The sequence below is a fragment of the Falco biarmicus genome, chromosome 2, assembly GCF_023638135.1.
Source record: "Falco biarmicus isolate bFalBia1 chromosome 2, bFalBia1.pri, whole genome shotgun sequence".
In the NCBI taxonomy this organism is placed as follows: domain Eukaryota; kingdom Metazoa; phylum Chordata; class Aves; order Falconiformes; family Falconidae; genus Falco; species Falco biarmicus.
In genome coordinates this window covers 65,571,449-65,586,370 of record NC_079289.1, presented here as the reverse complement: position 1 = coordinate 65,586,370, position 14,922 = coordinate 65,571,449, and the positions used below count along the sequence as shown (strand labels likewise).

Here is a 14,922-nt window from a genome sequence, read left to right as displayed (position 1 = left end):
CTTAAGGGTGATGCTAGCAAATCCTTGCTGAGTGAAAGATTTTTTTCTTGTGTAGTCAAAATGATCTTCAAATGAACTGAATCAGCCCTTAGAGTAACAGCAGAGGGTGAAGTTGAGTTGTGAATAAGTTGCTTAGTATCTCTGTGTGTGTTCTGCAGGTGATCACCCTCTGTGTAGCATTCCAATTGAAAACATTCTGGCAGTGGAAAGACTGGAGGAGGAGTCCTTTAAAATGAAAAATGTAAGTAGGTCATCTTTATTAACATACAGTTAGGCTGGTCTAGATCCACCAGCCTAATCGTCTTTTTCCCTTTTGCAACCTGGATTGGATTTCTATTGAAAGATGTACAACCACAGCTGCTTGTTCTGTATATAGTAGCAGGAGTTTCCAAAAGTACAGCCCATTCAGATTCTTAACAGCCCAGTCAGCAGTCTTTGGATTTCACGATCTGCAGCACACTCAGTACTGACCACTGCTGATCAGCTGTCTGGGCTCCATAATGTCAGACAGAGGTAAGATGATCGAGTCCCTGCCCTTTCTGTCAGACCTCTCTGTTGGGAAGGAATTGGCTGCTCATAATTGTGAAGGAGCACATCTTTCTTAGCTCTCAGGGTTCTCTGTTGGTTAATGAAAGTGCATATATATTTGGGTTAGGTCATGTGCCAAAATAACATCTGTTCTGTGCTAGTATGGTTTAGCGTTTTGATTGCCACGTTAGGGAATAAAATACAGCCGCATTTCTCATGCGTGGAACCTACTGCCAACTTCTGTGTGCAAGACAGCCATCCATTGTGAAAGAACAGTTCTTGGATATGATCAGTTTAGGTGATATTTGGAGCTTTTTTCATACTCTACTGCCTGCAAAGCTGAGTACAGTCTTTAAAAAGTTTTATTTAAAAATAAACCAATAAACAGCTCAGTGTTTTCCATTTCTAGACATACATCTACTACGGACTTCTTTATACACATAAGTCATTGTGATTTTTAGCTTTTCTGCCTCTAAGTCATTCCTGCCATCTACACTGCTTGTAGACACCGTGCAGGGCAGTGCTCAGACCTACCCTAGATATTAGGTTCCTCGAACAGCACTTCGTTCAAGTGAAATACAGTGCTTTACTCCTGAGTATTTTCCCTGTTTCAGGTATTACTTTGGTAGCCTATGTGTCTCTGTTAAAAGGTGGAATAAGTTTCAGTTCACTTGCTTTTAGAGCATGTCTTCGTTGTACTGTAGCTGGCTCTAGTGTTTATAACTCACGTTAATTAATAGGCAAAAGCAACCAAGCTGCAAAATAATTCTCAAGTTTTATCAGAAGGCAGCTGTAACATGTGATGAACTGTTCCCAACTGTGCTCTGCAGAATAACTTGATTGAACTAAAAGTAGCCACACAGTTGAGATAAAACTTACTGTGTGGGGAGACGAGCTGGGCTATAATTCTGATCAACTTTTCAGTGACAGCAGCGTTAAACTTATGTGGAGTCTGCTGGGCTAGTATGCATCCAAAATAGCCCTTTGTTGTGAAGATTTATTATAGCAAAAATATCCCTTTATTGTGAACATCAGAAAATGTGCGCTATTTGTTTGCTTAAATTCAGCATTACCTGGGAAATGAAGGTGACTATATTCATTCTGGAAAGTAAGGCTCAGTCTTTCCGTAAGCAGTAGCAAATAACATTATCACCTTCCCATGCTAATATATTCCCATTTACCTTGCTATACATAAATAGAATACTGCAGGAAGAACAGAGTTCTCAAAACACCCCAAAAGATGTATTTGCATCATAGGTGCTAAGCATGATTAAAGATTCAAATTTTCTGTAAATATTTACTATGTATCTGTGCTCTGAATTGCACCAAGCGTGACTTCCTCAGTCCTGATAAATCTGCCTGTCTGGCAGTAAGGCCAGTAGCCTTCATCTGTGTTAAGCACAGTTTGGGGGGCGTGGGGGTGGCTTTAAGTGCTGTTCAGGTCTTCTGTGTTGTTTGAGAAGCAACTGGTGGCTTTGCTAGTGTAAAGGTCTTGCAACCACTTGAAATTCTTGGCTTAGTTGTGGGCTTCTCAGTAACAGTTGCCATGTGTTACTTCACTTAGGTTGGTATCCCATTACACAAAGCCATACTCCTTAAATCTGTCCCTTTGTTGTAATGCAGAAGGCTCCATTTACCCCAGCAAGACATTAAAATTCTTTTCCCTGTAGTGCTGTGTTAATGGAGGGTTGAGCTGCACGCTCCTGTCTTCCTTGTTCCATCCTTCCTTATTCCCCAGAATCAAATTGCCAGTTACGTCCTGAAAAGGACTTATGCTTTGGTGTGTATTTTGGCGGTGCTAGCCTGATCACACTAGCAGCTCCTATGCTGCTGTTGTGTGTTGTGCCTTTTTAATTGTCTGACATCTATAAGGATACTAAATCCAGGGAAATGACTGCTGGAGCTTTCTCTTTCCTGTTAGGAAAGGCATTGTAATTAAAAAAACAGTTTGTTAACAAATTAGCAAGTATATTTGCAAGCTACTTTGAAGGATGCGCACCTGGAAGTGTCACAAGGGAAGAAGAGATAGTGCATGTCTGCAACATTCTCCTGACCATCTAGGTGCAGAATTCAGGCCAATGGTTTAGGTCTTGATAATACACAACAGTGAATTTCAATATTGGTGGGGTTTTTGGTTTTTTGGTGTGGTGTTTTGTTGGGGGGTGGTGGGGTGGGACGACTCTTTGTTTTTCTTTTCGAAGTAGCACAGAGAAACCAGCTGTTTGGAAAATAACATTTCATGTGATATGGGCAGTATAATGTCTAATGATGTGAATAATCAAAGCAGGGGGGGGATATTTAGGAATACCTGAGAGAGAGGGGAAACCCCATGAAAATTATTTGCAGAAGCTAGAGGAAATGAAGATAATTCATATTTGCCTTTCCAGGATTTGCAGTTAAGATTACGAACTTGAGCTTAGTTATCATCAGTGCATGATAAAAGCCTTAGCAATAAGGCTTAATTATATTACTCAGAAACTTGCTCCTTTAAGAGGAGGAAAATAAATGTGATCATGCCATTTTAGGTTGCAAGCTGTTTTGAACAGGCAGGAGAGTTCTAGTCTAGATATTTCAGTGCCCAAGCCATAACGCCAAATTAATGTGCACCTGATGGTGATTGAAGAGAAGCTGTATTGCTGTGATTTGCTAATAGCAGCTGTAGTTGCGAGCAGAAGCGTGGAAGTTATGAAAAGGAAAGAGTCATGCTGAAATGTGTTAAAAAGACCAGAGAGATGGCAGTTTCTGAGCAAAGCTGTGGTGAGGCTGGATCCAAACCCTCATCCGTCTCCTTTCTGCCCCCTGCGGACAAGCGCTTCCTTCAGCCCTGTGCTGGGTCCCTCTGTCAGCCTTCCAAAACTTGGAGCTGCAGCATTACTAAAATTGTGTCCCTGAGGCTGACAACAAACCTTGTTGAGGCCCAACCAGCAAGCTGATATTAGCTGTTTGTAAATCATCTCTGTCCTGGTTTCAGCTGGGATAGAGTTAAGGAACACAGTACAGGAACAGTATCTTACTTCTTGTACCAACTGAAAGGTCTTGTTGTTTTAAGGGCACATTTGCTGCATTTGTGTTGAAATGTATTTATTGGTGCTTTCTTTTAGTATGCTGTGTTTTCCCTTTAATAAGTCATCCATCCGAGCCTAGTCTTTAGGTTCACTAACTCATTCTGGGGGTTTATTCTGTGGCTTATTTCCTTTTTTTGCAGATGTTCCAGGTGATCCAACCGGAAAGAAGAGTCCTGTATATCCAGGCAAATAATTGTGTGGAGGCCAAAGACTGGATTGATATCCTCACCAAAGTCAGCCAATGCAACAAGAAGCGCCTCACGGTCTACCATCCCTCTGCCTATCTTAATGGCCACTGGCTTTGCTGTAAAGCTACTGCAGATAATACCCCCGGCTGCACACCCTGCACAGGGTAAGGTCTGGTAACGTGCCGTTGGTCTGGGTATTGTCAGGGTTATGTGCATGTCTGCAGCATGAGTTGCAGGTCTGCAGTTACCAAGATCTGCCAGGTGCGCAGGCGGCGGCGTGTTTTCAAAGGCCATCTTTATTGTTACTTCTGATCCTGTCTCAGTATCTGAATATCTTGGTCAAAATGTTGACATTTTCAGAGTCCGAGACATTGATAGGAGTTAACTGTGGGATAAGCTACTTTGATTCAGAGCTGTCAGAGAACCCTTCAATGTCCTGTTTGTAAATTCCTGAAAGAGACAATCATCTGCTTCTAGGTTTAATTCTAAACTGATTTTTTTCTAAGGGGACCACTCATGCTCTCTGTTAAATGAAGAGATGCTGCCTGGTTCATAGGAAACAATTTTCATTTAAAGTGAGAGAAGCAACAAGTCGGAGTAGACCGGGACAGCTGGGAGTTCAGTGCTTTGGCTCCTCCATCTGGTTGTAGCAGACTAATTCACCAAAATGTCTGGATGCTGATACAGTCCTCTCTTTCAAGTCAGAGTGAAAGCGTGCTGGATAAATCTAGGGATAAAGATATTTAAACTTGTCTACCTTTTCATTTGGGAAAAATAGAAAGTTTTGAGCTCTATCACACACATTCTGTTGGCTTTCATGAGTACTCACTTTTACGGTCATCCTTGTTAAGTGTTTTTTGTGCCATAATACACTGTTTAGCATATAACTTCTACCTCTCTTCCTGATGTCTTACAGAGGCCTGCCAGCAAATATACAACTGGATATAGATGGAGATAGAGAAACTGAGCGCATCTACTCTCTTTTCAACTTGTATATGCCGAAATTGGAGAAAATGCAAGGTGAGGATGAAATCATTGCATCTCCAATACGCTTATCAGGGCAAAAAAAATGGTGAACAATTGGATGTTCTAGCTAGACCAGCCTTGTGAATCACATCCTAGAACACAGTGGCCATTATTTACCTTGTTTCCCTTTCTGCTGTCTTCAGGCAGTTGTGTGAATTATTTTTGGTGCAGTGTGCAGTCTCACAGTCTGTACAAAGTTCTTTGCATAATAAACAGCTGTTTGAATTACGGTCTTAACCACAGTATCCTAAAATAGCATAGGCACAGAGTGTTGCTTGGATGCTCTGAATTGACAAATCAGAGCATGCACTGAACCAGAAGTTTACTGGTCCTGAAAAGAAGCCCCAGCAAAGTTGAGGTTTCAGCAGAACATGGTTTTGTGTTACCAGAAGTCATGTGCACATTCCATGATTTGGATCCTAAGAACAGGCTGGATACAAACGATTTCCTCAGGAATGCTCTTTTGGAATTGCTAGCAAAAGATGACCTGTAGGTGTCTGTGAAATGTTGAAAAGTAAAGTTTTGGCTGGGAAACTCTCAGGAGCCGAGGGGAATAGAGATGTGACATGAAGGATAAAAGAAAGAAGAGGCAGCGGAGGAAGTTAGTACTAGTAGGCATGCCAAGAAAAGTATCCGGTGTACATGGTGCCAGACTTGAAATCCCAATTTAGCACAGGGAGTGGCAGGGAAGCCTTCATGGTGGCACTGATCTTTAAATAGGACTTTATTTTATAATGTGAGATAAGCCAGTGGTGTCAAACACACAGATTGGAAAGCACTTTAATCCGTTCCTGGCTGCTGTGCAGTTGCAAACTTCAGATCCTCACTACTTCCGAGCTGTCTGAACCAATGCCCAACTTTCCCCTGTTCTGAATCCTCACTGCCAGAGCCAGCATCGAGTTTCAGTGTCAGGGGAAAGGACGCAGGTCTGGTGTGGACATTTACAGCAAAGGGAAGGTAACTCGAAAGCTGAGGCGGAGAGCACAGTAAAGCTAGGGAGAAATAGAGACAGAGTGAAATATTCTCTCTTCTCTTCTAATATGCTTGGCTGCAATGCAGAAGTAGATCACATGATGAATATGCTGCAAATGCTCATGTGTAATTGGTGTCCTGATCTCTTAGCCAGGAAGGCTCCCTGGTAAGATAAGAAGGTAGTATGCCTTGCCCTGTCCTAGGATCTGTCCTTAAGCAGGCAGCCAGGCAGTAGTCATGAGAGATTCTTCTTAGGCTTATTGTATGAATCTTTTAGGAGTAATGTGGTAAAATCTTACCATGGCTACTTCAACCTGTAACTGTTTTGAACTGAGTTGCTGTGCAGTGTCATACTCGCTGTTCAGCTGCTGCTTAGGGGTAGAACCTGTTCCTCTGACAAGGGAGTACTTGCCTTGGTGCAGGCCAGCCCTGCAGCACAGGGACAGCTAGGCCTGTGGCACTTCCAAAAGCCTTTGTGTGGGTACTGCTAGTGGCAATTGAGATGACTGCATTGCCTGTGGAGCAAATGACAGCTTCACACCAGGTCAGGAGCAGCTGCCAGGCTTGCTGCCCTTTCCTTAGGAGGCAAGGAGGAGGGAATGGGTGTGGGACATGCCTACCAACAGCCCAGCAAAAGGACAGGGAACTGCTGCTTCTGCTGTTGCATTTGATGTCAGCCACAGTCCTGTGGTGGTCATATGGAAGCAAACCAAGGAACTGTATGAACCCCAGACTGAGTATTTTTAGTCTGCTTGTCTTGCTTTTTCCCCCCTGCCTATCTGATACCTATTCCGGTACTTTAATTTTTTCCCCAGAGGCCTGTGGCAGCAAATCTGTGTATGATGGACCTGAGGAGGAAGAATATTCTACATTCATCATTGATGACCCTAAGGAGACGTATAAAACACTAAAGCTGATTATTGAAGGTGTTGGAACTTTAGAGCAGGAGCATGCTCAGTATAAGAGGGATAAATTTAAGAAGACAAAATATGGAAGCCAGTAAGTATAGTGGATTGTCCAAACAGGGGAACAGTCCTGGGAAACAGTCTTTTCCTTGCTTATGTTCTGGCCTTCACCACATTGGAGCAAGTCCAGAGAGGAGGCCCACAGAGATGATCAAAGCACCTTTGCTATGAAAAGAGACAGGGTCGGGGGTTTTCAGTGTGGAGAAGAGAAGGCTTTGGGGAGATGTTGTAGCAGCCTTTCAGTGTGTAAAGGGGGCTTATAAGAAAGACGGGGGCGGATGTTTTAGTAGAGCCTGTAGCAATAGGACAAAGGGTAATGGTTGTAAACTAAAAGAGGGTAGATTTAGATTATATACTAACAAGAAATTCTTTACTGTGAGGGTGGTGAGGCCCTGGCACAGGCTGCCCAGAGAAGCTGTGGATGCCCCATCCCTGGCAGTGTCCAAGGCCAGGCTGGATGGGGCTTTGAGCAGCCTGGTCAAGTGAAAAGTGTCCCTGCCCATGGCAAGGGGGTTGGAACTAGATGATCTTTAAGGTCCCTTCCAACTCAAACCATTCTGTAATTCTATGATTCTATGACATTCATGTCCAAGAAAGATCTTGCAAATACATATGAAGTAAGATTGTGACTTAGTATTGATATCGCAGTATTTTAAAGGACTGTAAGGAATTTTTAAATTACTAGTTTTTAATGCAGTTCCATTCATAAAAGTAAGCGTGAAGTTTGTTTTGTTGGGGGCTTTTGTTGTTTTTTTTATTTTTTTTTTTTCAATTTTGAACCTGTGGTTGTGGAATGGGCAGTAAATACTAGAAGATACATGTATTTACCAGCTTATTTTAGAGTGTTGGGTTAAAAATGGGAAGAGTGGCTGATACAGCCACGTGACTATATTTTGTGTACACATAAATAAAGGAGCATTCTGCATTTGGCCAAAAAAAAAGATCAGTTCAATCAGTCAGTTCTAGTTGAAGATGCAATATTATTATTACAGTTACAACTCTAAAAATCAAACTTAGGCAAAAGGTTTTGTCTGTTCTCTTTCCATTCTGACATTTTGATGTCCTGACAGAAACTTTGATGTATAATATTTCACCTTTTTTTTTTTCTTCCTTACAGAGAACATCCCATTGGTGACAAGAGCTTCCAGACGTACATCAGGCAGCAGTCAGAGATCTCAGCACATTCCATATGAAGTGCAGAGGAAATCACAGGACAGTGCTGAAGGGTTGATCAGTGAAGCTAAATAGCAAAACAAAAGGGAAGCCACACATGTAGCAAAACGTATGGATAAGGGTCAAGCTCACAAACTTTGAGACTTGCTAAACATATTCTCTTTTCAAGAAACTGTTACAATAGTTGCTATGCACTTTATTCATCTGGTTATTGACAGATGATAAGACTCTGCCTTCTAGGCAGTTGTTTTCATGTGTATTTTTAAATTTGCTTTGGTTTCTTGGAATCTAGTGATCAGTTCAATGATCAAGGTGTGTGGACTTCATCTTGACAACTCCCATGCAATTCCTTATGTTTCGGAAACCAAGCATGCTGCTAATATGCAGCATTTTCTAGAATGGTTGTTTGTTACTGTTTTTTTGTTCCTGATTAATGTATATTATGCCACACCCCTGCGTGCTGTCTTAGGAAAAGCTTAGTAACACTTTGCTTTTAATGCCTGCATTTAGAAAAGAAGAGGAAGAAAAACCTCTGGTGTGATCTCCTGCGTTGTAGCTTGTATACTGAGCAGGCCAAGGAGCAGACCTTTTGTTTTTACAGCAGCATAATTTTTGCTAAATGTGCACAGTTTTTAATAGAAATTCCGATCTGAATGGTACTCTTGATATTTTTGAGATACAAAGTCATTTCTCCAGACACATTCAGCAGACTTTGGTTTTGAAGATGCAATCTCAGCAGTATAATAAAACTCGCTCTCATAAATATAAGAAAGAAATGAACTGATGTCAGAGCTACATGTCCCTCTAATGCAGTCCAGTGAATGGCAATCTTTGAAAGTCTGCCAACTGAAAGGCAAGGTAAGCTGTTTTTGATGACCTTTTACCACCACAGCGAGAAGGACTAACAGAGTACGAGTCTGGCAGCTGAGACACACTGACTCCCAGGCACAGGAGCTGTCCAGATGGGTTTTCTCTTAAGCACTGGAGTCCATGCTATCCTAGTACCACTTGCTTTTCTGGAAAATAGATTTCTACTTTTCCAAGATGTTTTTAAATACTTTTTTTAAAGAGGCTTGTTAAAGAATACTTAGTATATTAACACACATAATGATAACTTGTTAATATTCTGTGTAGTGAAAATGGAATGAGCTATGTATCTCACTAATACCAACAAAAGTCATTAAGGAGGGGAATAAAGATCTGCTAAATATGATACATATTTATGTATGCTGTTTAGTTGTACACCGTAACTTTCCTCTGTATAAGGGTCTGATTTACCTAACATCTAGCTTTGATGACGCAGAAGCCTGCATGATGGACTTTAAGCTTCTGTGGGGTAGAAGCTAGTGTTGGTTTTAAGCTGAATTGGAATAGAAAGCATTGAACTATCAGTTTAATGTGACGATATCTGTGTCTTTGCTTAAAGTGTTACAGAGTAATTAACTGTGTCCTCATTGCATCTGACATGATTTAAGATGGCTAAAGTAATTTGAATGCGTCTGTTTGTTAGTGATGCTCTTAGGAATGAGGGTTTGGGGTTCTTTTTTTTGTTTGAATATATAGTAGACCACCTCCTAGTAGATGATAAATGATCTTTTATTCATCTTCACCCGGCAGATTGGGAAAAGGGAAGTAATGAAGCATTGCAGAGATGAATTTTGGACTCCAAGCTTTTAGCTGCCAAGAACTGCAATTTTTAACATGTATTTGTAACTTAATATTGTTTATAAAATACTAATGACCTGTAATGTGTGTTCTACTTGCCAATTAAAAGAAATGTTTTATTTCTGAAAACTGTGTGCGCATTTGGAGTCTGTTTAGATTCACAGTGGCCACCAGGCTGCCTGTTGTCACAGCATCTGCTGTTCAGAGTCGGACCATGGATAGAGATCCTTGTGAGTGTAAACCAGTCTCTGTTGGGGCTGCTGAGTCCCATCCTCACTCCTCCTCCCTCCCGACCCCTTTTCCTTGGTCAGCATTGCGCATCTGTGGGACTCTGCAGTGAACCAGACTGGGCCCTGAGCCAGCCATAAACTACTCTAGCAAAGAATGCAGTTACCGCTCAGCTTGATCAGCGTCTTCAACTGATCCCTTGTGTTACGACACAGCTATTGCTGCTGCAGAGGGAGGGGTGAGACCACGTTGAAAGGACAGGAGGAAAGAGGTGAGAGCACAGCACCCTGCATGCGTATATGGCTCACGGACCTATGAAACCACCACCCTTCTGAATAGGACCTGTTTTGTGGCAAAACCTTGGGCATGCTGAGGTTTGTGCAGGTCAGTCTTCTGGAGCTTACCAGTACACTCTGGATACTCAAGTGGATTAAGCTTTGACTCCTGGGTGTGTGGCACGCTGCATTCACTGGTTCTGCTGGGCAGTGTTTGCAGGAAGGCTAGGCAACAGCCCCTCTGGGACAGACAGCTGTTGACTGGCTCATTCGGTGTGTGCTAGTCTAGCTTGTGTTTGAGGTACTCGCACTGCTATGTCAGGTGTTTGTCGGTGGAACGCAGGCATACATTTCTGAGAAACGTCCGGAGAAGAGCTTCCGCAGGCACACTCTAGCTGGGTGACACTAGTGGTTTAACAGATAGACCACAGCCAGGAAAGAAAACCAAACTGATGGTGGAAGACACATCACCAAGGTTCCGGTGAAGGTGAACTTGACCGCAGTTACCCAAGTGTGTGTTTTTGCTGAGGAATTGTAAACCTTGTTTTAAAAACACACAAGGTTTTAAGTACAATAAGGTAGTAAACAGACACAGTATTTCTAAGAAATGAGCAGAGTTAAACACAGCGTAACAGCATTCTGAGGTCTGTCCCTTTTCCACTCAAGTCGCATTCAGTGTATCCAATAGTTGTGTTTTCGTGCTAACATGTCTTGGCTTAAGTCAATATGAAATTGTTAGAAACTGCTTTTCTTACAGCATGACTTAATTAAGGGTTGGTGAGGGGTTGTGTTCAGGCTGGGCTTCCAATGCTTGCTTAGGCTCTGTCTCCTGCACCATGCGTTTCTCACATTATCTTCAGAAATACTTAGCAAATCCTGCGCAGAAGACAGATTACTTGATAGGGACACTTGGGGCAGCATCCTTTGTATCTGGAGTGGAGAAAACAACGTCTGAAAATAACATCAAAACCATAGCATAGCCATAAGTAAGCATGTCAGGTCAGTTTTCTCTCCTTCTTTATCCCAGCCTGAAAGGCAAAAAAATCATTTTGACAGGAAAAAATTTAGAAGCCAGGCTGTTCTCTCCTGGGACTCCTGATGCCAAAGAAGATCCTTGTGCTTGCTTTCGCCCTTGCTGAAGCAGCGCATTAGGGCAGGGCTGACCTGGTGGCAGGACCCGAGTGGTATCTCTGGTCAGGCAAATGTCTTCATGCCTTTCAGAAGTAAAGAGTTCAGAGTGGGAGATTTCACTGTGAAATTGCACACCCAAGGAGTGAAGATTCCTGTTCAGAGTTTCCTAAGGCGATGGACAGGAGTTTGGTTGGCAGGTGACATCTTGTCACTTGTATGTGTGCGTGTGTTTTCTAGGCGGATGCAGTAGATATGGAGAGCAGCTGCTGCAGTGGGGACAAACCACTACTGGGGCCTTCTCATGCTGTGGCTGTTGTGTCTGGAGCTGTGCTGGGATGCAGTCAGCTGGGCGGCAGGAGTGACAAGCCTTGCGCATGGCAATGATGTCCCAAAGCTCTGTTGGCACCAGTAGCACTTGGTTCTTCACCCAGTAAGACTTTAATGAGGTCTGTATAAGGATGAGAGGTTGAAGAACATGGTTCTTGTCCGGAAGCATTTCCACGTAAAAATCGCCAAATGGAAAAAAAGAAAAGTGTGATGTGCCATGGGCATGGCATGCAGTTAATGCAAAGAGCACCCAGGGCCCACCACACCCTTACGAGGCTCATGGGAGTCGGTGCCAGCGACTGCCATTTGAGAAACTCTGAGAAATCAGTGGGAACTTAAGTCTACGCGAGAAGGTGATTTTGGGGCTAGGGCAGCTGCTGTGCGATGCAGCTGTCTGAGGCACTTGAACATTGATGTGATTCCTGTCTCCATCCCTTCTCCGCAATACTCCACACTGTTTTGAGCAGGTCTTTTCAACTTGTAATCCCGTAAGCATGCTTATAAAGTGTGGGAAGCTGGCCTGGATAGCAGGAGAATGTGTAAACCCTGCCAGTCCCCATTATTAGATCCGGGACATGGGTACCCTATGGTGGAGGGCAGTCCCGAAGGCTGGGACTGATGGTGGGTGGTGCTGGGAGATCAAGACCAGCACTTACCACAAGCCACCTGTATTCGTTTCAGCCAGAGACAAAGGCTAGTGGGCTGACTGGAGAAGACATTTCTTTCCGGCTCTGAGCTACTGTCATTGAACAGTAAATAAATTATTCCAAAGCTCAAGTGGGTACTGAGGAAACGACAAGGTTTTAAGACAGAAGCACTGTATTCCTGTGTGTAAGATTCTGGATCTGTGCTGTATAAGGAAAGAATGAAAGGAGCCGTCACAGAGCAATAATTGTTCTGGGTTCCTAAAATAACCTAAACCAAAATACGATCCTAGGAGATTCATCCTGAGGATAGAAATCAGCCTTCCTAATGTCTGAACAAATCACACATGCCTTTTCTGTTTCGGTTCTCAGCTTTCACCTGCTGCTCCATTTGAGCCACCGATTTACCCAAAAAGTTCAGATCGTTGTGTTTATCATGTTTGCACAGAGCTATCGTGTTTAACCGCAAAGCTGCCTGGTGTCAGCAGGTTTGCCCGCAAAGTTAATGTGGATGTGTTGACTAAACAAAAGGTTCACCTGCAGCCTGGGCTAAATGTAAAGAATGTTTAAATGATAAAAAGGGAAATTGGCTTTTTACTACTTTGAAAATACCGCTGTGCTGAATCTTACCAAAAACATACCCCAGATGTACATAGTTCTGGTTAATGTTGAGTGCAAATTCTCTCCACAAGTGTAAGGCCTGTACGGTGTCTGACTAATTTTACTAAATTCACTCAACATCTTTAACCTCTGTTGCAGTTGCGCTGTTCTGTCCTAAAGCTGTTGAAAGGAAATATGTTTTTTATTATTCACTTGAGGCCACAACAAATGTACTGGCTGGATGTGGACTCGTGAAAACAACTAAGTCTTGATAGAGGTGACAATGATGCACAGGGTTGCCATCAGGTGTCAAGAGTTGTGAATAAATAAATTTATTTGATTAAGAAAGGCACTTTGGATAAAGTGTAGCCATGTATTTCTCTGGGGGTGGAAACTAAAACTGTAGTGGTCATGTTTGTGTAGAGAAATCTGCTGATGGGAATAAAGGAAGTGAATTTTACGAATCATAAGGGGAAGAAAAAGGGAAGTACTCACTTTATGAAAACAGAAACTGCACACAAAAAAAGGCCACCCTGAAACACCTTGTGTTTTGCTTTCTTCAGCATTTTTTTCTTTGTTACAGCTCAGCTATAGCTCCTACTGCTCATCCTCTCCAGAAGCCATCCTCTGGCAGCCATGACATCCTATGCCTGTGATGGGAGTGACTGGAGAGGCTTACAGCTGAGAAAAGCAACTTTAAAAATAGACAGGCTCATCTCTGATGTCTGCAGATGCAAATGCTTCACCTCCTGCTGAGCCACGGTGTTGTGAGGACAACTCCATGGTATGTTTTCTTTTGTGGTAAAGCCCCCTTCAAGAAATACAAGTTCCCCTGCCCTGACTGTGGTTCAGTATTCCATTAATAGCACTGACGCAATTGAATCGGTGAGATAATTGGGACCTGTTAAAAGAGGGGGAGATTTTGGAAAAACCTGGACCATCTACCTGACCAGGTTTACAGCAGTCTCACAAACGTGCAGAAGCACACCTGGTGAGGCAGGGACAAGCTACCCCAGACAGCTGTGCTCTGAGTCCGTTTGCTTCCAGCACCATCGTACCTCATGCTCCCTATTGGAGCCACTGGTGCGCAGCACTGTCTGTGAAGAAGAGTATCTTCTTCTGAAGCCAGTCTTGCCTGCATATATGTTCCCTCCCACCTAAAATGCCCCATTGTTTAGGTGACCCCCATCCTCGTCTTCATCTTTTGCACTGTCTGCATGTGCAGCCTGGCAGCTGTGCAAGGGTCCTGCTGCTCTTCTAGCATGAGAACCAGGCAGAACTAGAGAGAAATTCAACTCCAAGATCTGGCTTTTCCTGCTGGCACAGCACCATGTTTCCTCGGGGTTTACCAAGGTGCTGGGCTTGTGAGAGTTGCTCCAGCACCCTCCCCGTCAGCCCTTTGCGGCCTTGAATTCCCCTGGAATAGGCAGGTTTTCCACTGGAGAGCCAGGCCTGAACTTCATTTGTCTGAAAAATATCATCCTTTTTCACTCCAGAGAAGTCCCCTTGGCATAATTTCTGTCAAGGGTGCCAGGAAAGGGGAAGAGTAAACAAAAGCCCCGGTGCGGAGCAGTTTGGAGAGCCCCCTGAGGGGATTTGGCACTGATCCTCAGTAGAGGGTAGCTGGTGCCCAAGGTGTTTTGGTGTCAGAAAGAGATGGCCAATGCTTTTGCTTTATTTAAAAGTTGCAAGTGCAGAAGAAAGGGGATGGAGAAACTGGCAGGCCTGGCCAATTGCATTAGGAGGAGGAAGGCATGGAAATCCTCGTGGGGGCTGGAGGAAGGCAAGACCTGCCTTCCTGGGCTGGAAGGGGCCAAGTGCCCTGGCGTTTGAGAACTTGCTCGGCTCTTACGTTGGGACCTGACACAGTCAACATAAGACAAGAGCCAAGAGGCCTTGGGCAGGCTCAGGCAGAAGAATCAGAGCTGGTTTGGCTCACCAGGCTCCCAAAGCCAAAGTTGAATGATGCTCCGTTAATCAAGCTGATCAGTAATTCGTTTCCTCTGGCTGTTTCTCCTGCCTAAACATTTCCTGCTGTGAGAGCGAGCTGTGGGTTCCTGTTGCGTCCCTCAAAGCAACACCTGGGTGAAAACCCTATGAGGCACCACACAGCTGTGTGTGCATGGAGCACCTGC

At 43.6% G+C, this 14,922-nt stretch overlaps 1 protein-coding gene across 10 annotated transcripts in view; it reads left to right on the top strand.

Moving 5' to 3' along the window:
* Window positions 1-9,711, top strand: part of RASA3 (RAS p21 protein activator 3) — a 179,712-nt gene extending 170,001 nt beyond the window's left edge. For 9 of the 10 annotated variants that reach the window (XM_056327481.1, XM_056327482.1, XM_056327485.1 and 6 more), the window contains 5 exons: window positions 159-241; window positions 3,734-3,945; window positions 4,698-4,801; window positions 6,595-6,778; window positions 7,862-9,711. In XM_056327481.1, the coding sequence (XP_056183456.1) occupies window positions 159-241; window positions 3,734-3,945; window positions 4,698-4,801; window positions 6,595-6,778; window positions 7,862-7,937 (659 nt within the window). In that variant the 3' untranslated portion in view covers window positions 7,938-9,711. The remainder of the gene's footprint in view (window positions 1-158; window positions 242-3,733; window positions 3,946-4,697; window positions 4,802-6,594; window positions 6,779-7,861) is intronic. The other variant, XR_008820035.1, reaches the window with a different exon arrangement.
* The last annotated feature ends 5,211 nt before the right edge of the window (window positions 9,712-14,922 follow it).